Source organism: Macaca mulatta, chromosome 8 (genome assembly GCF_049350105.2).
Source record: "Macaca mulatta isolate MMU2019108-1 chromosome 8, T2T-MMU8v2.0, whole genome shotgun sequence".
Classification (NCBI taxonomy): Eukaryota; Metazoa; Chordata; class Mammalia; order Primates; family Cercopithecidae; genus Macaca; species Macaca mulatta.
The window spans coordinates 9,573,199-9,599,842 of NC_133413.1; the positions used below are offsets into that span (position 1 = coordinate 9,573,199).

Genomic DNA, 26,644 nt, shown 5'->3' on the forward strand with positions numbered 1-26,644 from the left:
TGCAGAAGGCCAGAAAACCAAATTCCCATCATTCAGATAAGAAGCTTGAATATTGTGGCTCAATTCTGATTACAGAGCAGTAACAGATAAAAGCACAGGCCACCTGCCAGAAACAAGAAAACTTCCACTGATGGGCTGCTGAGTTCAGTTCAGACCAATTCCACGGGACTTTTCCTGCCTGGGGTTTAAGCCACTGTCTTGATCCATGCCCCTATTCTCATCTTTACTAAAATCATCATTATTGTGCTTTTATTGTGCTTTTCTCCTTTTCTTTCTCTGCTTTTACCACAAATATATTTGAAATCTTCAGAGAAAAGGGAAGACAGAGAGGTCAGTTATAGATTTCTCTTTGGAAAGGGATTTTTGAGTGAGCCATATGGTTTTGCTCTTAAGCAGTCAACAGTTCCCCCAGAGTTAGGAGAATCCTCTCACTGGAAGGGCCTCAATCCCGGCAAGTCTCTTTCGTTCTCTGCACACCAGAATCCAAGGGCTAAGAAGGAAGTTTGTGCAACACTGGGATTCCTAACATTGCATTCCTCAACTGCAGGCTCTGCACTTTGATACAGAAGGGACCTTAGGACGACATTGGTCCTAGAGAGACAGTGATTGGTGGGAAGCAAACGGAAACTCAGACAAGAAGCTACCCTGGGGAGAGGAAGCGGATGGGAGCGACAAGTCATGGAAAATCCTAAGGTTTTAATAGAGCTCTTCAATCACACATAGCTTCTGGTTCTGAAGAGCTAAGTGCCCTCATATCAGATCTGGCAAATGCAAAATGTGGGGAAAGGGGGAAAGTACAATCCTGCAGGTTGGAATTACTGGGTTCCAAACCAGGGCTGTTACTACCCATGGGGACCTGAGATTACAGCCTCTTCCTGGGTATCAGCTTCCTTTTCAGCAAAACAGAGATCATCATATCTACCTCTTGGAGAAAGACGTCAAAGTCCCTGGCATCAGATGATTTCTTCATTGACGGGGATCCACCTTACTGTTCAATGGAATGTCATGCAATATACAGGCTACTCTCCCTAAAAAGTTGTTAGCCAGTATCCAAACATGAATGTACCAAAATTTATAAATGTACTTTGTATAAATCAAAACAGATTCAAGATTATTCCTATGATAACCCCATTCATATTCTCTTCCCTGTCTTCTTTAGAAGGTGACAAAAGAGTAGCTCTAGAGATAGCCATTAAATTAGTCTTAGTAACCGGTTTATGTTGTATGGTACATGGGGCCATGTCATGGTCTACAAGAGGTCAATATAGCAGAGCGATACTCCTTCCCAAGAGAGCCTTATCAGCTGGTTCTGCAAGCAGACTAGGACAAATAAGTTCCCAAAAGACAAATAGTCTCAGATGTCAGAAAAGTTGCTTCAAGTTCTTAAAGCAGCAGCTCTCATCGGCAAGAATTGCCCCCTTCTGGAACGAGGAAAGGAAAACCACCATACTTCCTCTTTCTTAGGCAAACACAAGCAGCTACATTTGCAACTGGCTTCAGCTCTAAATTCAGTACAACTAAATTGTCTTAAAATTTGTTGAAAAGAATCACTTTGCCCTGGAGGAAGGTAACTTGTTCTTCACACAATCCCACCACTGCAGCCGGTTAGTGGTTTTCAGGCAGGTTCTGACTCCAATATAACTGAGGGAAAACGGCCTACCTGGAGAGGTCACCGTTGCCTAGTATGTGAGTGTTTGTGCCCACAAGTGGGGAAGCCACAGTAGTGTGGGGCTGGGGTGTCTGCCCATTGCTGACTTCGATCTACTCCAGTACCGAGACCAGGAGGAGAGACTCCCCACTCTTAGTAAAGCAACCTCCTGTGAGATAAGCAAAATCAAAAGCCAAATACAGGATTGTCACTGGGGATGGTTTTGATCTACCTTTAAGAATCTTGTGGAAGCTTGAGCACAAAGGAAAACCCCCAAAATTGTAAAAGAATGGGCAAAAGACAAATGTAATAAAAAACAGCCTATACCTTAAAGCAGTTTTCCTGTACATCCATAAACACTCAATACCGAATCTTCTTTTTTTAAAAAAAACTCTGCTTTCAGGAAGTTGATTCATGAATACCATGTATCTGTTTTTAAAAACTTCATTAGTGTAACATGTTTTTAAAAATAGGTAATATAGGCCGGGCGCGGTGGCTCACGCCTGTAATCCCAGCACTTTGGGAGGCCGAGGCGGACGGATCACGAGGTCAGGAGATCGAGACCAGCCTGGCTAACATGGTGAAACCCCGTCTCTACTTTAAAAATACAAAAAACTAGCCGGGCGCGGTGGCGGGCGCCTGTAGTCCCAGCTACTAGGGAGGCTGAGGCAGGAGAATGGCGTGAACCGGGGAGGCGGAGCTTGCAGTGAGCTGAGATCTGGCCACTGCGCTCCAGCCTGGGCGACAGAGCGAGACTCCGTCTCAAAAAAAAAAAAAAATAGGTAATAAAGTCACATCCTTCAATATTCAAAAGGTTCCATTTGCATACTCATGTTCATAGCAGCATTATTCACAATAGCCAAGAGGGAGAAGCAAGTCAGGTATTCATCCATGGAAGAATGGATAAATGAAACGTGGTCTACACATACAATGGAATATTATCCAGCCTTAAAAAGGAAGGAAATTCTGGCACATGATACAACACGGATGAATCATGAAGACATTATGTTAAGTGAAATTAGCCAGAAACAAAAGGTCAAATACTGTATGATTCTACTTGTATGAGGTCCCTAGAGTGGTCAAATTCATAAGAAAAAGAAAATAGAATGGGGGTTACCAGGGGCTGGTGTGGAGAGGAATGGGAGTCGTATTTTAATGGGCAGAGTTTAAGTTCTAAAGATCTGATAGACAGCAATGCGAATATACTTAACACTACTGAACTGTATACTTAAAAATGGCTAAGATGATTTGAATTTTTTTTCCCGAGATGGAGTCTTGCTCTGTTGCCCAGGCTGGAATGCAGTGGTGTGATCTTGGCTCACTGCAACCTCCGACTCCCGGGTTCAAGCAGTTCTCCTGCCTCAGTCTCCTGAGCAGCTGGGATTACAGGCACGTGCCACCATGTCCAGCTAATTTTTGTATTTTTAGTAGAGACAGGGTTTCACCACGTTGGCCAGGCTGGTCTTGAACTCCTGATCTCATGATCCGCCCGCCTTGGCCTCCCAAAGTGCTGGGATTACAGGCGTGAGCCACTGCACCCAGCCAATGATTTGAAATTTTTAGATTAAACTTAACTTTAACTTCCCTGTATGTTACATGTGTTTTCTTGTTATTAAATGGATTAATGAAGCACAGAAATGACTATAAAAATGATTAAGGTGGTTAAAAAATTCAAAGAGTTCCAAGGCATGCATAGTGAAAGTCCCTTTTCTACCAGTATCCCTCATCTACCGGCTTTCCTCCCCAAAGGCAAATCTGTGTTACAACTTTCTTGTGAGATTTTGTACTTTCAAGTGAATATAATATTTTTCTTCCTTTTTTTTTTTAACACAAAGAATAAAGTGCTATATACACTTCCTGCATTTATAAATGTCTTTGTGAGGATTCCATACATTAGATAATGAACTTCATTATTTTTATGCCCACATAGCTTATGGTTTCTATGTGCCACGTGCATACAAACAGTCCCCTGAGGATGCAAGTGTAGATTATTTCCAATTTTGTTATTACGAGCAATACTGAAATTAATATGTGCCGGTGTATTTGTGGAACAAATCCCTAGAAATGAAAATTCCGGAGTCAGGGCTGGCTCCTTTGCAATTTTATGGCTACTACACCAAAGACTCTCCATAAAGGTCAGAGCGATTTACACTCCCACCCACAGGTATCAGAGTTCCTGTTTCCCCACACCTCAGTATGTTTGTTTTCTTAGTGCATTTAAGTAAGAAAAGAAATGGGAAGGGATACAGAATAAAACGTTATCTAGAACTGTCTCCCGGGCATCATTCCACCTGAGTGCTTAGAAAGTGCCTAGCAAATGTGGCCTGACCTTTTGATGGGACACAATTGGGCTCACTAGAGGTAGTGACACACCCCTGGCTACCCCAACACGCCTTCCTTATTTAATTCGTTCCCAGCTTAGCACCACAGACCAACCCCAATTCTGACTGACCTGCTCAGGGTGGTAACCAGAAAGTTAAACAACTTTGGTTTTCCTGAAGACTGACAAATCATTCTCCAGTTTCACAAAGTTCCCCACACAAATGAGCCGACTCTGAAAGCCACTAGCGTACTTGATAAGCAGGTCCCAAAAGATCCAGAAAACACTTCAGGGTTTTTCACTGACCTGTACCATAAACAAACTCTGAGAACACTTTGAATGCCCCCACTCCATCCCTAATGGGGCAAAACTGCTTTTAAATAAATTGTTTGGGTAACACAGTGATATACTGTACATGTATTTCATTGTGTTGTTATTTTTATCGACTCTAAAACTGATTCAAAATTTTTGAAATCCTGGGAGAATATCATAATTGCTTATTTCTCCATTACACAAAATAATTGTTATTCCATAGTAAAATCTATTTTCCTAGCCTTTCCAGTAACACCTACCACCGTATATCCGTCAAGCCATATTTACAATCTATTTCCATTTCGGTCTCCTTTTCAGCCTTAAGTACTCATAAGCATTAACTGGTACAAAAATCAGCTTCACTGAGGTGTAATGTACACGCAATAAAAGATCCCATTTTAAGAGCACAGCTCCACAACATTGCCATATGGAGATACAAGTGTAACCACCGTGACTGGGTTCTTTAAAAGGCAACAGCTACATTCTCCGGCTGCGTCTGTTTCACAGGCATGCAGATCCTAGCCCCTGCAAGGCAAGAACTGTCCGCCGACCTCCACCACGGTGCTTCCAGCGCCCAGGAGTTTATGATGAACACAAGTCATATTCCATATTGCATTTCCACACAACCACAATCATCTAGGAGTGTTCTCGCATCTAATACCGCTCACCTTCAGTAACACAGAGGTAAAAGGCCATGGTCTTTTTATTTCATTTTATTTTTAGAAATTTGGACACAGTCATACTCCATCTTACTTTTATCCACTCAGTGACTTCTCCAGCCTAAAAGCCCTACTTTCCACCAGGGGTTCCCTGAAGTTTCCAGAACCTGCTTCCATCCTGCCCACCCTTCCCCTAGGGCTCTCCAGTTTGCTTCTTAATGGACTCCCGCAGCCGTTCTCTGTGGTTGGACCCAGGCAGGGCAGAGTCCTGGGGCAATTACCACCAAGATCCCTACGCAAATATTTGCTAAGTGCCCAACATGTGCCAGGCACTTAAATATGAGCAAGACTCTGTACCTGCCCTCAGTAAGGTCACCTAATTCCATTCATGCAGTCTAATTAATGATTTTAACAGTTGTTTTAGGGTCATAGCTCATATGGAACTTGGAGTGAATTAAAGTTCACGTACATTGCAATCAGGCCACACTTACTTCTTCCAACCTAAGTTCAGGGCTTTACAGAGGCCCCTGTTAACTTTTATTATTTTGATTTTTGCCCTATTCAAATAACCAACATAAGAACTATGGCAAGATACTGTTAAAACTACAGCAGTTACATAGAAAAATAAAAACGTTCTCTTATTTCTCCTCATTGAAATTAAAAACAGATTCCGAGTTAAGGGTGAATTAGTCTGTATAGTTTTACTTATAGTGACAAGTATATTATTTAAACCAAAGGCCAGGTTGCATTGTATTATTTCATGGTGCTACACAACATATTAGTAAAGTAGAGTATATCCTTTCTTTTTCTTTTTTCGAGACAGTGTCTTTGCTCTGTTCTCTAGGTAGGAGTACGGTGGTGCCATCACGGCTCACTGCAGCCTCAATCAACCTCCCTGACTCAAATGATCCTCCCACCTCAGCCTCCTGAGTTGCTGGAGTTACATGCATGCATTACCATGCCCAGCTAATTTTTTTTTTCTTTTTTTTTTAGAGATGTGCTCTCACTATGTTGTCCAGGCTTATCTCAAGCTCCTGAGTTCAAGCAATCCTCCCACCTCAGCCTCCCAAAGGGTGGGATTACAGGTGTGAGCCACTGTGCCTGGCCTCTTTTTCTTTTTCTTTTTTTTCCTTATAAAATGGTCAATATATATATATATATTTTTTGAGATGGAATCTCGCTCTGCCACCCAGGCTGGAGTGCAGTGGCGCCATCTGGGCTCACTGCAAGCTCCGCCTCTCAGGTTCATGCCATTCTCCTGCCTCAGCATCCCAAGTAGCTGGGACTACAGACGCTGGCTACCACGCCCGGTTGATTTTTTGTATGTTTTAGTAGAGACGGGGTTTCATCGTGTTGGCCAGGACGGTCTCCATCTCCTGACTTCGTGATCCATCCACCTCGGCCTCCCAAAGTGCTGGGATTACAGGCGTGAGCCACCGCGCCCGGCCTAATATTTCTTTTTTAAAAAAATTCGTGACAATCTCTTCCTCACCCTTCAATACCAAATGCAGATGGCAGCACTTAAGTGACAACTTCTGGAGTCTCAGCAGAGGGAAGAAGAATGCTGCTTCTCCTTTGCTCTCAGCTGCTTCTCCTCTGCTGTTTCTCCTTTGTCCTCTGCAGTTACTAAACTGCAACGATGGGTCATGCACCATTTTACTGAGTGTCCAACAGTCTGTGTTCACTGGGGACTGTCCCAGGTTTACCACTAACAAACCCACATTCCGGGAAAACCCTCAGTCCTGGGTACACCAGCAAAATTGGTAACTCTGCATGATAGTGAGTGGCTATTCAATAAAATAACCATCATTTATGAAGGGCCAAAGCCAAATTCTTCACAAGTATTACCTTATTTTTCTAATTTAAGGCAACACTAAAAAAAGTTACGATGATCCCATTTTACAGAAAAAGAGGTGAGACCAAGAGAGGTAAGTAACTTGCCCAAGATGACACGAGGCTCCTGGAACTGAATCTAGGTTTGCCCAACTTTAAAACCCTGTGCTCCTCCCACCACACTGTCTGGCCATCTTAGGGCTCAGTGGCAACTCCTTAGAATGCTGGGGTCGATTCTCATCTTCCCTCCATCCCTCAGGGTCAGCTAGTACGTGATGCTGGACCTCACTAAAGCTGCCAGGCAGGTAGGAGAGCCCAAGTGATGGGAAGAACATATAAAAAGCACATTCACTTGCACTGGCTTTTTTTTTTTTGAGACAGGTCTCACTCTGTCACTCAGGCTGGAGTGCAGTGGCCTCGAGCTCATGTGATCCTCCTACCTCAGCTTCCGAGGCTGGGACTACAGGCACACAACCCCATGCCTGACTAATTTTTAAAAATGTTTTGTAGGGATGGGGTCTCACTATGTTGCCCAGGCTCACCTCAAGCTCTTGGCCTCAAATGATCCTCCCCCCTCAGCCTCCCAAAGTGCTGGGATTACAGGCATGAGCCTGGGCGCCTGACCACATGCATTGCTTTTAACTTCAGTTGCTTTTATGTAAGTGCCACCTGCAGAACACGCTGAAGCTATGAATGCCAACAAGTTCAACATGCCCTGTGTTCCCTCACAGAGTTACACCTCTCCTAAAACACTTGGCTGCGTGCGGAAGAGAAAATCCACCCTCTAGGCCAGACTCAAAGGCTGTGGACTTCATAAACTATCTGGGAAGAGCCCAGAGAAGGCAGGTGGCAGTTCTTGGCAGAGAGACGCTCCGGGAGGTCAGCTTGCCATTTGCTGACACAGGAATTTGGGAAACATCACTTCAGCAGCAGCCTCTACATGGCATGACACATGGCATGACTGACATTTTAAAATCTGAATCCTGTGTGCACACTCACATGGTATTTCGGGATTTTTTTTGGGGGGGGGGTTTGTTTGTTTTGAGACGGACGGAGTCTCCCTCTGTCGCCAGGCCTGGAGTGCAGTGGAGCAATCTCGGCTCACTGCAACCTCCACCTCCGGGGTTCAAGCGACTCTCCTACCTCAGCCTCCGAAGTAATTGGGACTACAGGCAAGCGTCACCACACCTAGCTAATTTTTGTATTTTTAGTAGAGATGGGGTTTCACCACATTGGCCAGGAACTCCTGACCTCGTGATCCGCCCGCCTGGGCCTCCCAAAGTGCTGAGATTACAGGTGTGAGCCACCGCGCCCTGCCGATATTTCGTTTTTACACTGCTGGATGTAACTCACGATTTTGAACTCTCTTTTGCTTAACCAAACACCAAATCCCCTCCAGGATTATCGGGGTTACAAAGCAAACTCTCCCTGGACCAGTCCTCCTATTTTTTTTTTTTTTTTTGAGACAGAGTCTTGCTCTGTCGCCAGGCTGGAGTGCAGTGGCGCGATCTCGGCTCACTGCAACTTCCGCCTCCCGGGTTCAGGCGATTCTCCTGTCTCAGCCTCCCAAGTAGCTGGGACTACAGGCGCGTGCCACCACTACCGGCTATTTTTTTTTTTTTTTTTGTATTTTAGTAGAGGCGGGGTTTCAACATATTGGCCAGGATGGTCTCGATCTCCTGACCCAGTCCTCCCTATTTTAAGTCAGAGACCCCAGAGGGCCCTGGAGAGGACCCCGCGCAAGGCCAGGGCGCCCCGCCCCGCCCCGCACTCCCGCCTGCGGGCGCCATTGTGTGGAGATGTCGCCGCCCAATCTAGCAAAGGTCGCTGCGAGGCTCGGCCGGGCCCCTCCTCCCCTGGGGGTTGCCGTCTGGCTCCCCCAAGAGGGATGAGGGGGAGGGGAACACCAAGAGCCACAGACCGGGCCTCGGCGCCACTTCCAGGGTTAATCAGTTTGCCGGCGATGTGTATTCGGCTGCACACCCGGGGACCTTCCCTGGCCACCCAGAGCCAGAGAATAATTTAAAAGCCCTTCAAAGCCCGGGCCCTTATCGGAGCCAGCCCAAGATTGGAAACCTGGCAGGGACAGCCTTTACTCTTCAAAGTGAGAACAAATGCAGAAGGATTTAGCACTTAGTAGGTGGTCAATAAACGCGAGCTTTGCTTCTCAAGTCCGGGCTTCCCCTCCCCCACAGGGTGGGCTCAATTCAAACTCCCTCCTCCGTCCTTTCCCGAAATTCCAGAGGTCGTTTGCATTTTGAACTAGGGATTGCCACTTCCCTTTTTTCCCTAGCCTGTGTACCCATGCCCCTTCTCAGATCCCGCTGCCCCTGGGATTATTTGTGAATCGGTGGACATTGAGACACGTTTGCCGTCCCTCCCCGTCTGACATCCGATGCAAACACTGTATGGAACCTACCACAATGGTTATTTCCAACCCTGGCCCACGCGAGAAGAGAAGGCTCCACGCATGCAAGCGACTGCAAAGTCTCCATTTAACTCGGGCGTCATAAACAAGCCCGTTTGGGGTCCCTGTGTTCCCCCCCCCCCCGGCCGCCGGCATGATGCTCCCACGCACCGGGCCAGTGCCACCCGCAAGGTGCCCGCTCCAGTTCCGCTCATCTCCCCGGCGTCTCCTTTGTCCATCCCTCCTTTGTTCTGGGTGTGAGACCCCCGACGGGAAAATCATCAGCCACCCCGAGGGATCCTCCAACTGGGCCACCAAATGGCCCAGAAGGTCTAAGGTCCAAACCGTTGTAATCAGTTCCCTGCGGAGGCCCGAGGGCGGGTGGGGAGGAAATGGGCGCAGAAACCCAGCAATCAACAGCACCATCCACGAGGGGATCTCAGGCCGCTGCCCCCGGCTCTCCAAGGAGCCCGCTGTCCTCCCGCGTCACCCACAGCGCGGCGTGGCCACGGCCGATGCCCGGGATGGCGGGCAGGCCGCACTCCGACCCTGCCACCGTCTCAGAAGAGGCCCCAGCTGGCAGGTCCGGCCCACTGCACAGAAGCCGATCTCCTGGGGCTGTGATGTCGCCAGCCCCGCACTGGCTTCTGCCTTCCCTGGAAACTCGAGGTAGTCAAGCACCATCCCCAGCCCAACGAAGGCGTTCGTGGAAAAACAAGAGGCCCTAGACCGGGCTCAAGACGGCCTCTGCCCCGGCTCCCACGCCCCCAGCCCTCGCGCTCCTACTCACCGAGATTGGGGTGCCGGGCGGCGGGGTTGGCACGGCCGGGCAGGCTGTGCAGGACCGGGCTGTCGAAGGGGCCGGCGGAGGCGGCGGCGGCCGCGGCCCAGGACGCGCCCACGTCGGCCATGTAGGCCGGGTAGGGGCTGGAGTAGGAGCTCGCGAAGCCGGCGCGCCCGTACTGCTCGCGGCCAGCCAGGCCCGCGCCAGCCGCTCCGCCGCCACTGCTGTAGGCCGCAGCTTCCCGGGCCGCGGCAGCAGCAGCGGCGGCCGCCAGGGACCCGGTGGTCCCCGGGAAGGAGAAGCGCGGCGACACCGGCGGCGGGGTGTAGGCGGCTCCGTCGGCTCCGGCCTGGCTCCAGCCTGGGCTGCCCTGCTGGGTCCCTGGCCCCGCACCAGACGCGGCCGCACCAGAGCTGCCGCCCGCGGCGCCTCCGGACGCAGATCCTGCGCCTCCGCCCTGGAGGTAGGACAGGCCCAGCACTGAGGAGGGCACCCGGGGCGTTGGCACGTAGACCGGCGAGGACGCGGCGCCCGCGCCGTGCATGAAGGCGCCGGGGCCGCCCGCCTCGTAGGCACCGGGGGGCGGCCCGTGGTTGGCGGCCATCGCCAGGCTCTGGTACATCGCCCCTGAGAGCTCCCGGCTTCGGAGTCCTCCTTCTCCCTCGCAGGTCAAGGAGCCACGCGGGGAGAAAAAACGACTGCAACAACAATAATATGCGTGGGAGGAACTGTCACGAAGATCAAAAATCAAAGGGGAAAAAACCAAATCGCTTAAAAATATATACGTATTAAATCCAGCATTGAGCAAAAGACTCTGGGTTCTTGTTTACTCGGAAAATCCCAATTTGAATTTTTGGTGGTTCCGGAAGGTGATGCAGGAGCAGCTGAATTCACCCCAGGGCCTGGAGGTCTGGAGCACCTATTGGGGGCAGAAGATGGAGGGCAGCGTCCAAGCCTGGAGGTGGCGCACGGGCCTTCGGGTCCCCCACTCGTCAAGCCGAGAGGACTCCAGGACACCTGCGGCCACGGGCGCAGAAGCTGCTAGGCTGGCTCCAAGGCAGAGGGCCAGGCTGGCTCCTTCCTCCTCGCTGCAGCCAGGGTCCTAAAGGAGGAATGAGAAAAAGAGAGAGGGCGGTTCATCCCAGAGCTTTCAGAACCCACTCTCCACTTGCGTGGTTTCTTCTTCCACGCTGCAATCGAAGTCGCCATGGGGGTTTGGGGGTCCAGCTCCGGAGGCCCCGCGGTGCGGGGAAGCAGGGGCCTTTGTTTTGTCCAGGCGTTGGGTCAGGCGACCCAGGCAAGCCTGGGGAGAGGCGCCCCAGGGACCAGGGGCTTCCCGGGTCTTGGGCGTGCAGTTATTGGTTGTGATCTTGGTCAATTATTTTTGTATTGCTTGTCAGGAAGGACTTTAATGTTACCTTATTCTGCAAGCATACTTTTGTAAGTGTAAGCCCAAAAGTTTGGGGTTCATGCAGAGTGCCTGGGACCCAAGAAATCTCTCATCTCCTCCGTTCCCCCATCTCTCCCCAAGCATTACTGACCTAGAAAGAACTTTAGATTGTCCTTGAGGGGACAAGGACAAACTTTATACAAAACAACAACCTAACAAACTTTTGTTTGTAATTAAAACAAAACAAAAAAACAAACAAACACAAAAGACAAAACAGAAGTAGAGTCCAAATGTTTATAAATGAACAACGGTGTCTGCTAAGCCTCATGAAGAGGGTTGTGAAACCCTCATCCATACACTATACCATGTGGACGTCAAATCGGACAAGTTACAGGTTTCTTGCAAATAGTTATAATTTAGTTGTTTTGCAAATTGTATATCAGAACCAGAAAAGTGAGAAGAATGTACAATGTCGCTCTACAGAATAACACACTGTACCATTCTAATTCACTGAATGGGTTCTTCATATAGAATCACAAGTCCACCCATAAGCAGAATCATAACACCAAGGTGGACGCTTGGGGAAAGAGCAGTTTGTGGAACTTGATTATATACTTCCCAGCATCCTGCGTTTTGCTATCAGGCAATTTTTCTGATAAAACAAGAGCTCCACTTTCTGAATTACCTGCTGTCTGAATTACCTCCAGGTCTTTTTCTCTACAACTCTACTCATTGTACAGGTGTCTCTCCTCATTTTACAAGAGGGAACTGAAGCACTGGAAAGTTCTGAAACTTGTCTAAGATCAAAGTACAATCAGAAGGGGTGGGGGAAGGGGATGGGATCAGCAGGGCTCCAGGGGCTTGAAGCTGTCCAGCACACTCCATTTCTCTCTTTAAGAAAAGGCAACTACTACCGACAAATATTTCTTTTTTATTTCAATAGTAGATTTACAAGAATATTAACTATATACTGAATCCAGGCTCTGACACTTATGGAATAAATACCCTTAGACAAATTACTTGGCCTCTCTGTGCCTCAGTTTCCTCATCTGCAAAATGCAAATATTAAAGGCACCTATTTTGTAGAGTCATCATGAAGCTTAGGAGTGAGGATTATAAATTAATATTTGTAAAACACTTATAACAGATTTTTATAAAACTGTCCTAACAGGCAAAAAGAAAGTTCTAAAACACAGTTGACTATTACTACAGATTTCTAATGTAACACAAGAAAGTACCTCAGATGTATGTACTATAATAAATGATCATCTTTATTACTGTAAAATCTGGAAATGGAATCTTTAATACACACCACATAATGCTTTTCACCTTGTTTGAAACATCACTAGTAATAATAATGGAATTAATAGTACTGTATTGTATTATATAATCACATGGTAACTCCTAAAAGCTTATTTGCTTTCAAAATATGCAATAAACTATTGGTTTGGCGAATAGTTCATTCCAGCAAGTTTGGTTAGAGAATAGATAAAAAATTGACCTGAGGTCACCAACTTTTCCCTTTGAAAATAAAGTTAAAGAATTATGAGTTTATCTTAATAAAAGATCCAGTATTTGACTTTTAAATCAAGTAGCTGACCTATTTCATTGCATTTTCTGGAATACTCAACTCCTGCAGTTCTTCAAGATAATGTAATATTTTTTCTCTCATAACGTTGGCAAAGAAAGGAGATTTAGAATTTTATAATCCAACTTCCAGTATACACATAGGTAGCAACTTGCAGACTTTAAAATGTAGATGCAAAAAATGTCATGAATCTAATATTTGTCTTTATCACATTCTCTGCCTTTTCAAATGGCTGATACATTGCCTGAGTTGAATTACTACAACAATAGAAGGTGGAGAAAATACCCCTCTATAACTTTCTGGAAAGACAAGAAATTAGGTACTCTTTGAAAACGCCTCTGGCTAGTTGCTGAAATTGAACCTGGATCCTGCAGTTGGTGGAGAAAGCCCAGCACCTCTGGAGAAAGCCCAGCAGCTCCTGAGGCTGCCAGAATCGGGGAGTTTTTGCTCTCCTTCTGATCACTTGTCCCAGTTCACCCCAAATTCACAGGCCAACAGGAAATGCGCTCTCCTTTCAAGAATCAACCAACAGCCCTCTTCCGATCTGTTTTTGAGAATGGGAGAATTGCAAGCGCCCAAATATACCCGTCCCTTTACAGGAGACTCCTCGCTGGCCTGGGCTTACGCCTCCGCTCTGGGCCTGCAGCGAGGAGGACGGTCACACTCTAGCCGGCACAACCAAGTCGGCCGCAGCCGGGGAGGAGACACAGCAATGTGCGGAGCATCACCTCCTCACCCGAGGCTTTCTTAAAAAGCCTGAAACCTGCTCTCGGTTGTCTTCCTTTTCTGGGAATACAGGAAACACTTTCCCCGAGGGGCTTCCCCAAACTCCGCGGAGCGGGCCGCGCTACCCCAGGGCTTCCATCGGCCGCGGGTCCCCCACCACGCTCTTTCCCCAACCAAAAGGCCCCTCCTTTCCTCAACCTGGTGGCAGTCCGCCACCCCGGCACCCCCCTCTGCCCACGGTGACCCCTGAGCCCAAAGCCAAGCGACATAACCCGGCGGATGCTGGCAGCGCCGTGGCCGGCGGAGGGAAGTCACGGCTCCGGTCCGGGCTTGGGCCCTCGGCCAGTTTCAGGCAGAAGCAGCGCGGGTAGGTGGGGTGGTGAGCTTCCAGAGGAACATTCAGTCCCTGGACCCCAGCCCCGAGGCCGAGGAGGCTGGCCAGAAAGGGCATGAACAGTTCCGCCACTCAGCAGCCTTCCCGCACCTCGGAGTGTCTCCCAGGGGCCCCTGAGGCCCAGCTGCGCTGCCTGGCACCGCCACCCTGCGTCCCCGGAGTCGCTGGTGGGCGACACGCCTCCGTCTACTTCCCTCCATGTGCGAGCTGCCGTGCGGCCTGTCTCGGGTCCGTCATTCCCGGTAACTTCACACCGCAACCATGACCACCCAGGCCCCGGCCTGCGATGTGCAAACAAGGGCTGAAGAAAGTGCACACGGGGGGAGGGATTGAAAGCGTTCAAGTTCACACGGAAAGAATCCAAAAGCGCTTCCAAGATTTATCTGTTTTGCCCCCAAGTCTTACTTTGACTTAAAGATGTTGCTAAGGCAAAGTCAAAAGCAGAGCGGGGTTGGCCACTTTCGGGGAAGGGAGGAGCGCACGTCTCTTTTCCTCCCACTAGCTACCTCTCTACCTCCAGACAAGCAAGGGCGGAGAAACTCCGAGTTTGGGGGACCGTGGCAAGGAGCAAAGAAAGGGAAGAAAAAAGCCCTACCTGCTGGGCCTGGAGGTTCCGCGCGCGCTCCCCTGGGCGCCCCCGGAGCTGGAGCGGCGACGAAGCCTCTCGCGGCCCCTGCGCCTGTAGCCTCCGAGTCGCCTGCTCGCGGCTCGGGTCCCTGGCCCTGCGACTCGGCCCGCGGGCGCTGACTGGCCTGTGGGAGTCACGTGCAAGGGCGGGGCGGGGGTGCGCGGCCCCGGCTACACCTCCGCCGGGCGCCGGCAGCGGGGCTGTGCGGAAAGCTCCTCCAGCAGGCAAAGTCCAGGCTCTGGGGTCTCCGCGGAAAACGCCCAAGTGCTACAGGCAGGGCGCGGGGAATCGCCCGCAGCCCAGCCGGAGGTCGATTGGGTTCGCTGTGGTGCCCAGGGTCAGCTTTATTAATGAGTTCCCTTTCTCCCTCCCCGCCCCCCTTCCCGTGGTCCTCATCCCGCGGTGGTGGGCGAGGGGCGGGGCCAGTAGAGAAGAAGGTGACCTCTTGGGCTCAACTCCCGATCTTGTGTGGGGCACTGGGTCACCCGGAGTGCCCGGCTGGATGCTAGTTTCTGGGCAGGGGTATCCTGCCCGGATTTCGGGGAGGTTCAGGAGACACCCAGACTGCCTCCTAAAATCAGAGCATACAGACTGAAGCCTCCCTTTTACCTTCCCAAAAGCCCAGGGAGACGGTCGGGAGCCCTTGCCTCACCCTCAATTTTATGTATTTAAGCAAAGTCTGCATCCCTTCCTGGCGACGCTTCCCATCTCCCGTTGCCTCCTCTCTTCTAATCATTCCCCGTTTTTTCTGCAGCCTGCGGCGGCCGCAGCACCAATCCAAGGGATGTGGCAAGGACTGGGGAGCCCGGCGGTCCAGGGGAGCTTCTCCGTGGAGGGGGCTCTTCCAGGGAATGGGGGAGGGGAATGTGTCAGGCCTGAGTTGGGAGTCGGCGTCAGGGCCTGGAGGCCCCAGCGCAGCGGGGCTGCGAGCCGGAGAGTCCCTCAGACAGGTCTAAAGGTTAATAGAGCAATCACAGGGCCCTATTACCGCGTAAAAATAACCCATCGATTACCGCAGCCTTCAGCCCCAGATAACAGCCGGCGGGTGGCTCTCACGCTTTCGGTTAAACCTTTTTTTTTTTTTTTTTTTTAGGCCGCGTTTTTTTCCCCAGCACAGGCTTCTCAAACCAGATTAAAGGGATGGGGGAAGGGGTCGGGATATCACCCTGCACGAAACCCGTGCTGCTCCGAAATCAGGCTGGGGACGCCACCCGCTTCGGCAGTAGGAAATCAGTCATGGATTCCCAGCGTGAGTGAAGGCAACCCGGGTGTTAAGGACGAGGCCAGAACGCGGGGCTGGGTAGAAGGAAACCCCCCATGGGATCGTGGCCAACTCCTGGGGATTCTCAGGAAAATCCCAGAGGAAGAAACGAGCGCGGCTGCGCGGGGAATTCTCTTCCCTGAATGAGAGGTGCGGAGGTTCACTGGGGCCCAAACAGAGGCTGCGTGGGGCGACGAGCGGCGAAAGCCCTGAGCACAGGCTGGACGCACTGCAGCCGCTCCTTCAGACCCCGGCCGGCCTGCACCCCTGAAGCTGGGGGCGCACACTTAGGATTTCTTCTCCGACTTCTCCCAACTCCTAGCCTGCTCCTTAGCAGAATTGGCGCCATGGACCCGAGACGTGGGAACTTAGGCTGAAGGGGTCCTGGGGATCTCGGAGGCCGGTGCTGGGGAAAAGCGGTCTCTGGAGCACGCTCCAATCTGCGATCCTTCGGACGCAGCGGAGAAGGAAGCAGACCCTGCTCGCGGTTTGAAACCGGCAATCATCCTCGCGGGGGTGAGCGAGAGAGGCGCGAAGCCAAGGCCCGCGGCAGGGGCCTGCAAGGCCTTTCTGGAGAGTGGAAATTCTGGGCTTGGGCGAGCGGGAAGGTGCCCCGGCCTCTCTTTTCTCCGAGGAAATCTGTGGCTCCAGGGCTGCCTGGGGTCTCAGAGCTGCCTCCCACGCGCGACCCTCAAAGGGCGAAAAGGGCTGAGTCTGGACCAGGCAGTGAATTTTCTTAGCAACAAGCCAGGGGCTTGGGGCTTTGTGTCTGGCGGGGTGCCATCTGAGCCTTCTCCCCACAGCCAAAGACACAGGCGGCGCTCCTACGTCGGCTTCTCTCAGTAGTGCGGGATGGGCCGCAGCGGGAGGTGCGGTGCCTTGCCGCGATCCTTCACCCTCGCCCTCCCCATCCTCCCTAAGCTTCAATCCCCTGCTCTGTACACTGGTGGGGCTATAACAGGCTGCGCTGTGGATGGCCGCTGCCACATCCCTGGGTGGGATCGCCTGCTTTTGCTGGGTGCTTGCTTGCTAGGAACCCCAGATTCCCTGAGCCGCCAGTTTCTGCCAGCCCTGGGCCCCACCACCACCTCCCACCACCCCCCACCACCCCGGTCCTTTACCCACACCTTCCGCTGGCGCTCCTAGTGGACTGAAACCTGGGATCCCCTGACCCAGGAATATTCACTGTCTCTGGAAGGCGCCTGGGACAGAGAAAATTATGTTTCTTGTGGCTTTTTCCTCTAGGTCCAGCGCCCCAACTTTCTCCCCAAGGCCTCAGCTCAAGGATAAACCAGGAGTGGTTGGCAAACGGGCTGCTTTTGGGGGGGGGGGTGTTTCCTTTTCCCTCCTTTCCTCCTTGGCTCGCCCCCTCCCTCCCTTGGGCCAAGCGGGAGCCTGCAGGTTGGCTGCGCGTTGCCAGGAGCGGGGAACATTTCAAGGCCTCGCTGGGCCGCCGGCTGGAGGAGGTTTATCGGCGCCTCTCTAGGTTCCCAGGCTTCTCTCTCGCTCCAGAGGCCGCTGGGAAGGGGGGCAGCGGGTGGGTGCTCTGAGGTCCGGCCTCTTGGCTATTTTTAAGGAAGATATGCCTGGGCTGGCCTGGGTAGAGCAGCCCAATCCCCATTCAAGTCCTCTCTCGGGTTTCCTTTCCCATAATCTCGGAGGAGAATTTAACACTGTGAACGTCTTTGACTTTTTTTTTTTCCCCTAAGAGCCTGGGTCTAATGACCCAGCGTCAGGTCGTCAGATTTTAGACAAATAAGAATTACTTAGGTGTACTGTACTCTTTTAAAAAATATCTCCAAAGCAAGAATAAATTGCTTTGCCCTGTTCCATTAAGGCTCCTGGGACTTGAGCTGGTCCATACCCTAGAAGAGGCAAATTATAGGCTGCGTATCGTGTACAGAGGAATTTAAACACTGGTTCCACCAAAAAATAAAAATAAACGGTGGATGCTGGAATTCACAGTGAAACCACTGATGGTTTCCCAGTGTCGAGTTCCCGCGAGTTTTTGGTGGGACGTGTCCGAGTTTGCTTTAAACCAAGTGCAACGCCAGGGACCATGATCTTGGCTGCTACACCCGTAACAAAAGCAACGTCTGAAAAAAATTTGGCGCCACCAAGTTCGCCAGAGTCTTATAATGGAAAACAAGAAACCCCAGAGAGAATCAACCCTCCTTCTATGGAACGAATTCCTCCAAGATATGGACGCACCGCTGCGGCAGCTCGCGAGGGTTGCGGACAGACATTCAAGGTGACCCGCGCAAAACGAATGCCAAGTCCTGCCCCCACACGGCCCTCGAATTCCCCCACTAGGCCTGGGCGCCGGTCTGCGATTCTCCTTCCCTGCGCAGCACTCGGTCCTCACCGACGCTGCCCGCCGTGCCCTGCACGAGCCCCCGCGGGTGCAGCGCGGAGAACCAGGGTGCGGAGCAGGATGCGTCCCTGCTGAAGGAAAAATGGAGAACGAATTCAGCTGCAAGGCCACGTCGACCTACCTTCCTTCACTTCCTATGGTCCGTGCCTCGGACACTCAGAATTCTTGGGGATACGGAGTGGACGTAGAGGCCCCGCCCTGTTCCCCCGGAACCGAGCTCTGCAGCCTGTTACAGACGAGAGGAGAAGGAAGCAGCAACTCTTATTAATGGTCTTGCTTTCGAAATTACTACTCTGGGTTGCAAAGCGAATACATGTTCTCCCTCGTAGACCTCCGCAAGTGCTTCCTGGTGCTTCCAGCCCTGAGGACCAGAGTTTGTGGCACACCCCCTCATATTTTATAGTCACTTCCAGATTACAGAACACTTTCAAATCTCATTTTTCTCTGGGGAACAACAATATCATTAGCAAGAGGGAGGGAGAAACGGTGTTACCGCCCTCACCTTACAAACCAGCACATGGAGGCTCAGAAAGGTTAAGGTACTTGTGTGAGGTGGCAAAGCAAGGGCGGAACTGCAGATCTAGAACCTGGATTCCTGAATCTTAGTTCTTTTTTTCCCCCATTTTATTAAATATTGACTTTCTACCATGAAAACCTATTTTTAAGAACGATCTTTTAAAAACTTTTCTAAGTTTCCTTTAATGAGCATGTTTAACATTTAAAAAATAAAATCGACGTTTTAAATAGTTTATATCTCATAATCTAAGAGCCCACAGGAAGAGGGGGAAAAGTGAAAAGGAATCTCTGAACATTTTTGCTGAGTTCAGGATGGACACCATAGCCTTTTTGAATAGGAAGGGCCTCTTCAGGTCCAGCATAGCTGAGGCTAGGACTGAAGCCCAGTCCAGTGCGGGCAAGTCCAGGCAGGGGCCCCACTAGGTTGGGGAGCACCAGCGCTGGAGGCGTAGTGGCCATGTGGGTGCCACCATGTATGCTGCCTTTCTTGCTGCCAACTTGGTTCCCTCTCTCCCTCCCCATCCAAGGACCTGGAGAAAACAGCAGCCCGAAAGAGCTGCTAACACCTACTGCCCAGGCCACCCACCACCCAGACCACAGGGAGTCTGGTTCCCAGACTGCAGGTTCTTTGAGTCTGTAAGGGGCCCTTTCCTTCGGGGATTGCCTCCTCTGGGATCTCTCTTGGTGACACAGGCCCCAATTCTTTCACATGTGGGGCCTCGCTACCCCCTAATTAGAGACTTTTGAAGTCACAGTGCTGTTTGTGCTGAGCCCAGAGCAAGAGCATGGTTAACATCCTTGGACTAGTAAAATGATCTTGCACTTTTTTCATTTGTCCATGCCCCCTGAAGTCATAAAGTAATTTATATGGGCTTGGCTGTCCACACACATGCACGACTCACCTCCCCTCTACACACACCAAAAGGTATGCTCTGTGAAGGCAGTGACCAAAATCCTGGTCTGCCCAGAGCAAGGATTACAGTAGGTGGTCAATAAGTGTTGGGTGAATGATTAAAATTTTAAAAAGGGCTGCTAATAGCATCCATCAAAGTTGCTGGGAGATGGAGAATGAAACATTCCCCTCAAGGGACCTGGTGCACTGATGGGCAGGACTGCCATTTCTCAGAGTAGAACACTGACCAGAAGTGGAAGGAGTGGCCCACCCTGGGTGGCACAAATCCCCCTGGTGGCTTCATCTGCCAGTGGAGCTGCTACCTCCCACAAACCACCAGCACAAATCTAGGCTGCTCCTAAGGACACCTCAGGGTCCCCAGGTCCTGGGGACTGCAGGAAGAAGGGACTTCCCTGTGTGCAGCCAGGATGTGGGAAGTTGAGCTGGGAACCTGGCTAGATGCTTAGGCTGTTAGACTGGCGAGGGATGCCTCCGGGCTCCGGGGATGAAGGCTGACCAGGAGCCAGGTGTACCCTTTCTGAGGCATAGGGAGCCCAACCCATAAATCCTGGAAGGATGGAGGGACCAAGTCAGCAGGATAGAGAAAAAATGCAGGAGTGGAGGAGGAGAAGCAAGAGGAGGGAGAGAAAAGCCGGAGAGAGAGAGGAAGACAGGCAGAGACCAGGACAGAGAGAAATGACTGGCCAGCAGTGGAGAGGGAGAGGTGGCCATTCATCCACTCATGCATCCACTCACTCACCCACTCATTCATTTCACATTGACTGAGCACTTACTCTGTGCCAGGAACACTACAGGCATGAGTACTCAGCATGGAACAAAGTAGAGAAGAATTCTATCCTAAGGAACTTACATGCTATAAGAGAAAAACGGACAATGAAGAAGTCAAATACAGAGTGTTGAATGATGAAATATAATGGAAAAACCAAAGCGGGGAATGGACCGGCAGAGAGAGCAGAGACGGAGAAAGGAGAGAGACCGCAGACTCTGGGAAGTAAGGCGAGCTGGGAGTCAAGAGACTTGGAGACGGAGACAGGCCAGGACCTCCTGGGAGAGGAAGGACGCCAGAAAGCGGCCGGGCCTGGGTGGGAGGAGAAAGAGCCCGACTGGGACGAGGTCAACCCAGAGTCCAGGGCTCCCCTTGCCCAGCTCCCAGGGAGGACAGTGGTGACGGTACGGACACCCGCGGCTGGAGCGCCGCCAGGCCCAAGACCTCCACGCGCACACCAGGGGACTGGTGGGTCCCCCAGATATCTGGCATTCCCTGAGCCAGCTCGGCCAGTTTCCGCAAAGGCCGCCCCCTCCCCCGCCCGGTAGTGGCCGGAACACCCCACCGGCCCGGCACCCTTGCCCTCGCCCCGAGGTGACCCGGAGTTGGGGAAGACGCCCAGGCAGGCGCCGCGACCTGGCGCGGCGAGCAGAGACAGGAAAAAGTGTGAAGGAAGAGCGAAGCCCAAGTGCGAAAACAGCCTCTGGTCCGCAGGCGCAGAGACCCGGGGTCCTCTGAAAGGGGGGCTGTGCTGGGACCGGAGGCCCGGCCGTCCTCGGCGCAGGCGAGGACCCCTTCAGACAGGCCGGGCTTCCCTGGCGGTGGACGGGAAAGTGGCCTCCACGACCACCCCTCCCACCCCAACCGCAGCAGGTGCCCACCGAGAGCGCTGCTCCCCTCCGAACACCGCTTCCGAGCTGGGAAGTTCCTATTGTTAGAAATCATTGGTTTCTTGTAACAACAGTCTCAAGAAAGGGGAGGCGCGGAGCTTGGAATAGCTAGATAGTCCTTCTTCTGTCAAAGGGTGTTCACTGTGTTCTGAACGGAGTGGATTTTAAAGAAGAACCTCCCACTCCATTTCTTTGCGGCTGGTTTCCACTCATCCCCGTCTTTAGTCTTGTGCGTGTGCGTGTGTTTGACAGAAGGACAGGGGCTCTCCGGTTAAAGTGGGACTTCTGGGGCTGCCCCCTGGTCTGCAGCAGAGGTGCTAATGAACAGCAAATTGCCAAAGGGCAAGGAAGTGAAGAGAAAAAATCCAAGGTGCAAAGGGGCACAGTGAAACGGAGCTCTCCGCACCTAGGTGGAGGGGACTGGCAGGATGTCACTCAGGAAGGTGGAGAGCTATCCCGACTTCATCTCCTCCTCCCTCCCCTATTTCACACCATCTCCCCGGGGGGCCTCCCCCAGTGAGGGGCAAACAAGCCACCCCTCCTCTAGGAAGTCTCTGCAGATGCCCAGTTCCAGGGACCCACACTCTTGGGCTCAGGGGCTGGTGGGCTCAGACCATGTAGAGTAAATAAAAGACTTACTTGCCACCTCAGTTTCTCAATCACCCTGTGAGCGCTTTGTCTTTACTGCACTTCCCAAACTCTGAATTCATCTCTCTCTTTCCATACATCGAATGGAGACGCACACACCCCCTCCATACACCACCTTTTGTCAGGGACTGTGACGTCCCCACCCTAGTCTTTGAACATGCCCCAGCAGATATACTATTTGCAATGAGCTGCAGGACAAGAAGAGCTAAATGTAAGTTGTGTTTAAAACTATAAAATAGTATTGTTGGTATCTTCAAAACCTACAGCTTTATTCATAATTGCCCCAAACGGGAAACTACCCAAATGATCCTTAAGCGGGGGAATAGGTAAACTGAGGTACATCCATACAATGGAATACTACTCAGTAACAAAAAGGAATGAACAACAAACACCCAACACCACTAATGAATCCCGAATGCATTCAGCTAAGTGAAAGAACATTCAAAAGATTATAGACAAAATCCATTTTCTATGACATTCTGAAGAAGACAGAACAATAGGGGCTGAAAACAGATCAGAGGTTGCCAGGGGCTGGGGAGCGGGAAGAGTTGACTACAGAGGGGGAGGAAGAAATTTGGAGGGGCGCTGGGACTATTCTCATATCTTATGATGGTGGTCACATGATTTGTGTGTTTGTCAAGACTCAGAAAACTGCACACTAGAAGGAGTGAATTTACTTATATAAGTTGCACTTCAATAAATCTGGCTTTGAAAAAGGCAGAAGGACAAAGAGCACAGGTGGAGCAGAATAAGACTCTTTAGCTCCCATTCTTTCCAACCCCATCCTGTCTTTAGTGCAAGTCCGCATCTCTGGTACGCTTTTGACTCCCACCTAAAATATGCTAGAAGAGTGATTTATATACAAAAGAAAGCCTTGCATTTCTTTTTAAAGGATCATTTTTCAAGGTTGGTCCTCCCTATTGCTCATCCTTGGTCCACAGGAATGGCCACAGTGGTCCATCCTGGGTACAGCTCCAGTGCCTATCTTGAGCACGTATGGCACAAACACACGAGCACCGGTGCACTCAGGTTTTTGGGCAGGCTGCTGGAAGGGTGACGTCAGAGTGAGGGTTATCCTCCTCTCACATCCTGAAGGTCTTGAAGCCAAACAGCAGAAGCTCGGGGATTGCTAAGTCCCTTTCAACAACCTGATGGCTGCCTGGGAGAGGGTGATGGGAAGCAGACAGAACCAATCAGTCCTTGGAAACTGAGTTTGGTCCAGCTGGTCCCCTGAGACAAGAGTAAGCCAAGGACTGGCCTTGAAGGAGAAACACTTTGGCCCCTTGAGAGTAGGACTGTATTTCTGAATGGACTAAGGGAAAAGCAGTCAATGAAATGTGGTCTTTTCTGTACAAGATGATATCATTCTGCAGAACCCATTACTCTGGCTCTGAATTTTTTTTTTTTTTTTTTTTGAGATGGAGTTTCGCTCTTGGTGCCCATGCTGGAGTGCAATGGTGCAATCTTGGCTCACCGCAACCTCTGCCTCCAGGGTTCAAACGATTCTCCTGCCTCAGCCTCCCAAGTTGCTGGGATTACAGGCATGTGCCACCATGCCCAGCTAATTTTTGTATTTTTAGGAGAGACAGGGTTTCTCCATGTTGGTCAGGCTGGTTTCGAACTCCCAACCTCAGGTGATCCACCAGTCTCGGCCTCCCAAAATGCTGGGATTATAGGTGTGAGCCACCGTGCCTGGCCTCTGGCTCTGATTCTTAAGTCAATTTCCATCATGCTCAGTTGCAGGTCATGATGTTCACATGGATGGGCTACCATCAGGGTGCAAGGTAGCCAGATGAAAGTGCTCTGTGCCAGATAAAATCACACTCTAGGCTTGTATTTACAGCAATTATAGTCTAGTGGACATCACATGAGAGCCCAAAAACACTGACTGCCTGGGCTACAAGATGTCTTTGCTACCTCTGCTCTTCAATAAAAGTGAGGGGTGTGTGTTTGTGTGTGTGTGACAGAGAGAGAGAGAGAGAGAGAGAGAGAGAGAGAGATTGGTTGTTTCTACCTCTTCCCAGAGTTCTTGATAATATCATTGTTTCTAACTCCAGTCATACCTCTGCGATCAGGGAAGAAAAACGGATGTTAAGATTAGCAGACACCCACTGGCCATTGATTTTAATTTCGTCATTCGAATTTGAATTTAGAATCCAACACCACCAACACTAAGAAAACAATACCATGAACAAAAACAAAACAATCCCCCACAAAATATTGTGTTTCCTCCTAAGAACAAAGCAGACAGTTTGGCTTCCATGATCTTCTCTGTCCCTCACCCTGGGAGAGCTTGCTAATTAAGCAGCAGAGGAACCAAAAGGTGGCAAGGGAAAGAAGTGATGAGGATGCAGTCCACTGCTGGGAGAGCTGGTGGCAGGACAATGTTCTGCAGGGAGAAAAGAAAGGGATCCCTGAGGGCTATGCTGGCTCTGACCTTACAGAGGAAGGCCTTGAGTGAACCAGGCAATGGTTCAATGGGGCAATGCTGGGAGCCTCAGTCTCCCTCTTATGAAATGAGATTGAACACCTGATCTGTGAGTTCTTTCAGCCTACATGCCCTCTGATACAGAATTACTCGAATTCCCTCACAAGAGCTACCATTCACAAAGCAAACATTTCTTGAATGTTTATTATGTGCCAGGCACCATACAAACTTGTAGATACATGGATGAACACAAGTTTCTACCTGCAAACCAGAGAGCAAAAGCGTCCTGCAGACAGGAGCAGGAGTGAATGCTGGCACAGACACCAGCAGGAAGGGGACCCACCGTGCCTCCTTGGGGAAAAGGGCAAGTGGGAGACGACTTAAATGAATTCAAGGAACACATTGCTTTTAATGCAGACGTGTTTCTCCCTCTCTTTTACCTAGTACTCTTTCTGGACCTCACCACACACACACACACACACACACACACACACACACACACACAGGGTGTGGCCTGAGTTGGGGGACAGAATGCCTGCGGACTCTGTGTTGTTCATGCACTGACACCCACACCCATAACCCATGACTTCGCCCTTTTCACACATTCGATGCCAACCATGCATATCGATCCTGGACCTGCCGAGTGCCCATTTGGAGGGCACAAGGGCTGGGAGTAGGGGTAGGACAAGAGATGCAGGCCCCAATCCAGTTTTCATCACCACCTCCTGGTGTGGCCTCAGGCACGCCAGCCGCCCACTCTGGCCCTCGGTCTCCTTATCTGTGAAATGCACTGGTTGTGCTGAATCAGTCCTCTCTCTCTTTCTCTCTCTCTCTCTCTCTCTCTCTCTCTCTCTCTCTCTCTCTCTCTCTCTCTCTCTGTGTGTGTGTGTGTGTGTGTGTGTGTGTGTGTGTGGTGAATCAATCCTCTTTTCTCTCTCTCTTCTTTCTCCCTTTCTCTGTTTCTCCACAGAGTCTGGCTCTGTCTCCAGGCTGGAGTGCAGTGGTGCGATCTCAGCTCACCACAGCGTCTATCTTCCCAGGCTCAGGAGATCCTCTCACCTCAGCCTCCCCAGTAGGACCACAGGCGCGCGCCACCACGCCTGGCTAATTTTATTTTTCTGTAGAGATGGGGTTTAGCCTGCTGTCCAGGCTGGTCTCAAACTGCTGGGCTCAAGCGATCCTGCCGCCTCGGCCTCACTAAGTGCCGGGATTACAAACATGCACCACCGCGCCCGCTTGCCGAATCATTTCTAAGCTTCCTTACAGCTCTTTAGGAACAAATGAACACCACATCGTTAACAGACACTGGGATTAAGAGATGGAATAAAGCCACATATTTGTTGCCGGGTAGAACAACGCTGCCTGCAATCCACGCGAGGGTGTTAGGCCCAGCTCCCGGGTGAACGCGGGCCCCGCCCATTCCACGCAGAGGCCCCGCAGGCGCTCGCAGAAGCCTCGGTGCGCGGCCGGGTGTGCAGCCGGGGTGATGGATGGCCGCGGGGCCGGCGCCTGGCAGGCCTTATTGATGAGGTGCGCGCTGACGGCCGCCGCGGAACCCCAGGCGGAGGGAGGCGAGCGCGGGGCGGCTGGCGGCGCAGACTCGGCGGCGCTCGGGGTCAGCCCTCGGCCGGCCGCCCCCGCCTCTGCCCGGCCTGGCGCCCCGCTGCGCCGGCCCCGCTTCCTCCCTTCGGCAGCCTCGCTTCCCGCCCCCCGCCCGTCCGCGCCCTCGCGTGGGTCCCGGCGCCGGCTCTCCCTCCCAGTCTCCCGGCGGGGCAGCCCCGCACCCCGCACCCCCGCACCCCGCACCCCCGCACCCACCCGGAGGTAGGCGGAGGCTCAGAGGCCGCGCGCCCACCGGGGCGGGTTCCCGCCCCTGCGCAGGGGCCACGCCCTCCCAGGCGGAGCCGCCGCGGCCGGAAGGATCGGATTCAATCTAGATCGGCAAGAGCAAAGTTTTGGGGGAATTACTCACGCTGTGCACGGGAGGAGAAAATTCAGGACACTGGTCAATATTCTATTAGGGTTCATTCGAATTATATAGTGATAAGATAGGTAGTGAAATCAACGTAAACACACCTGCCTATAAAGACGGCGAGGTCTTGCGTGAATTTTTTTTGTACTTTTCTAATGTTCTCATGGAGCAAGTGTTCTTTTATAAT

The 26,644-nt window shown here is 51.3% G+C and overlaps 1 protein-coding gene across 13 annotated transcripts in view; it reads right to left on the bottom strand.

Moving 5' to 3' along the window:
- Positions 1 to 26,644, bottom strand: part of GATA4 (GATA binding protein 4) — an 85,028-nt gene that overhangs the window by 42,476 nt on the left and 15,908 nt on the right. For 3 of the 13 annotated variants that reach the window (XM_015144749.3, XM_077942966.1, XM_077942963.1), the window contains exon 2: positions 9,970 to 11,065. The exons of 1 other annotated variant lie outside the window; for it this stretch is intronic. In XM_015144749.3, the coding sequence (XP_015000235.3) occupies positions 9,970 to 10,585 (616 nt within the window). In that variant the 5' untranslated portion in view covers positions 10,586 to 11,065. Of the gene's footprint in view, positions 1 to 9,969; positions 11,066 to 14,151; positions 14,343 to 14,656; positions 15,420 to 18,445; positions 18,568 to 26,644 lie in introns of those variants that run through there. 9 more of the 13 variants (XM_077942964.1, XM_077942961.1, XM_015144750.3 and 6 more) reach the window with 7 other exon arrangements.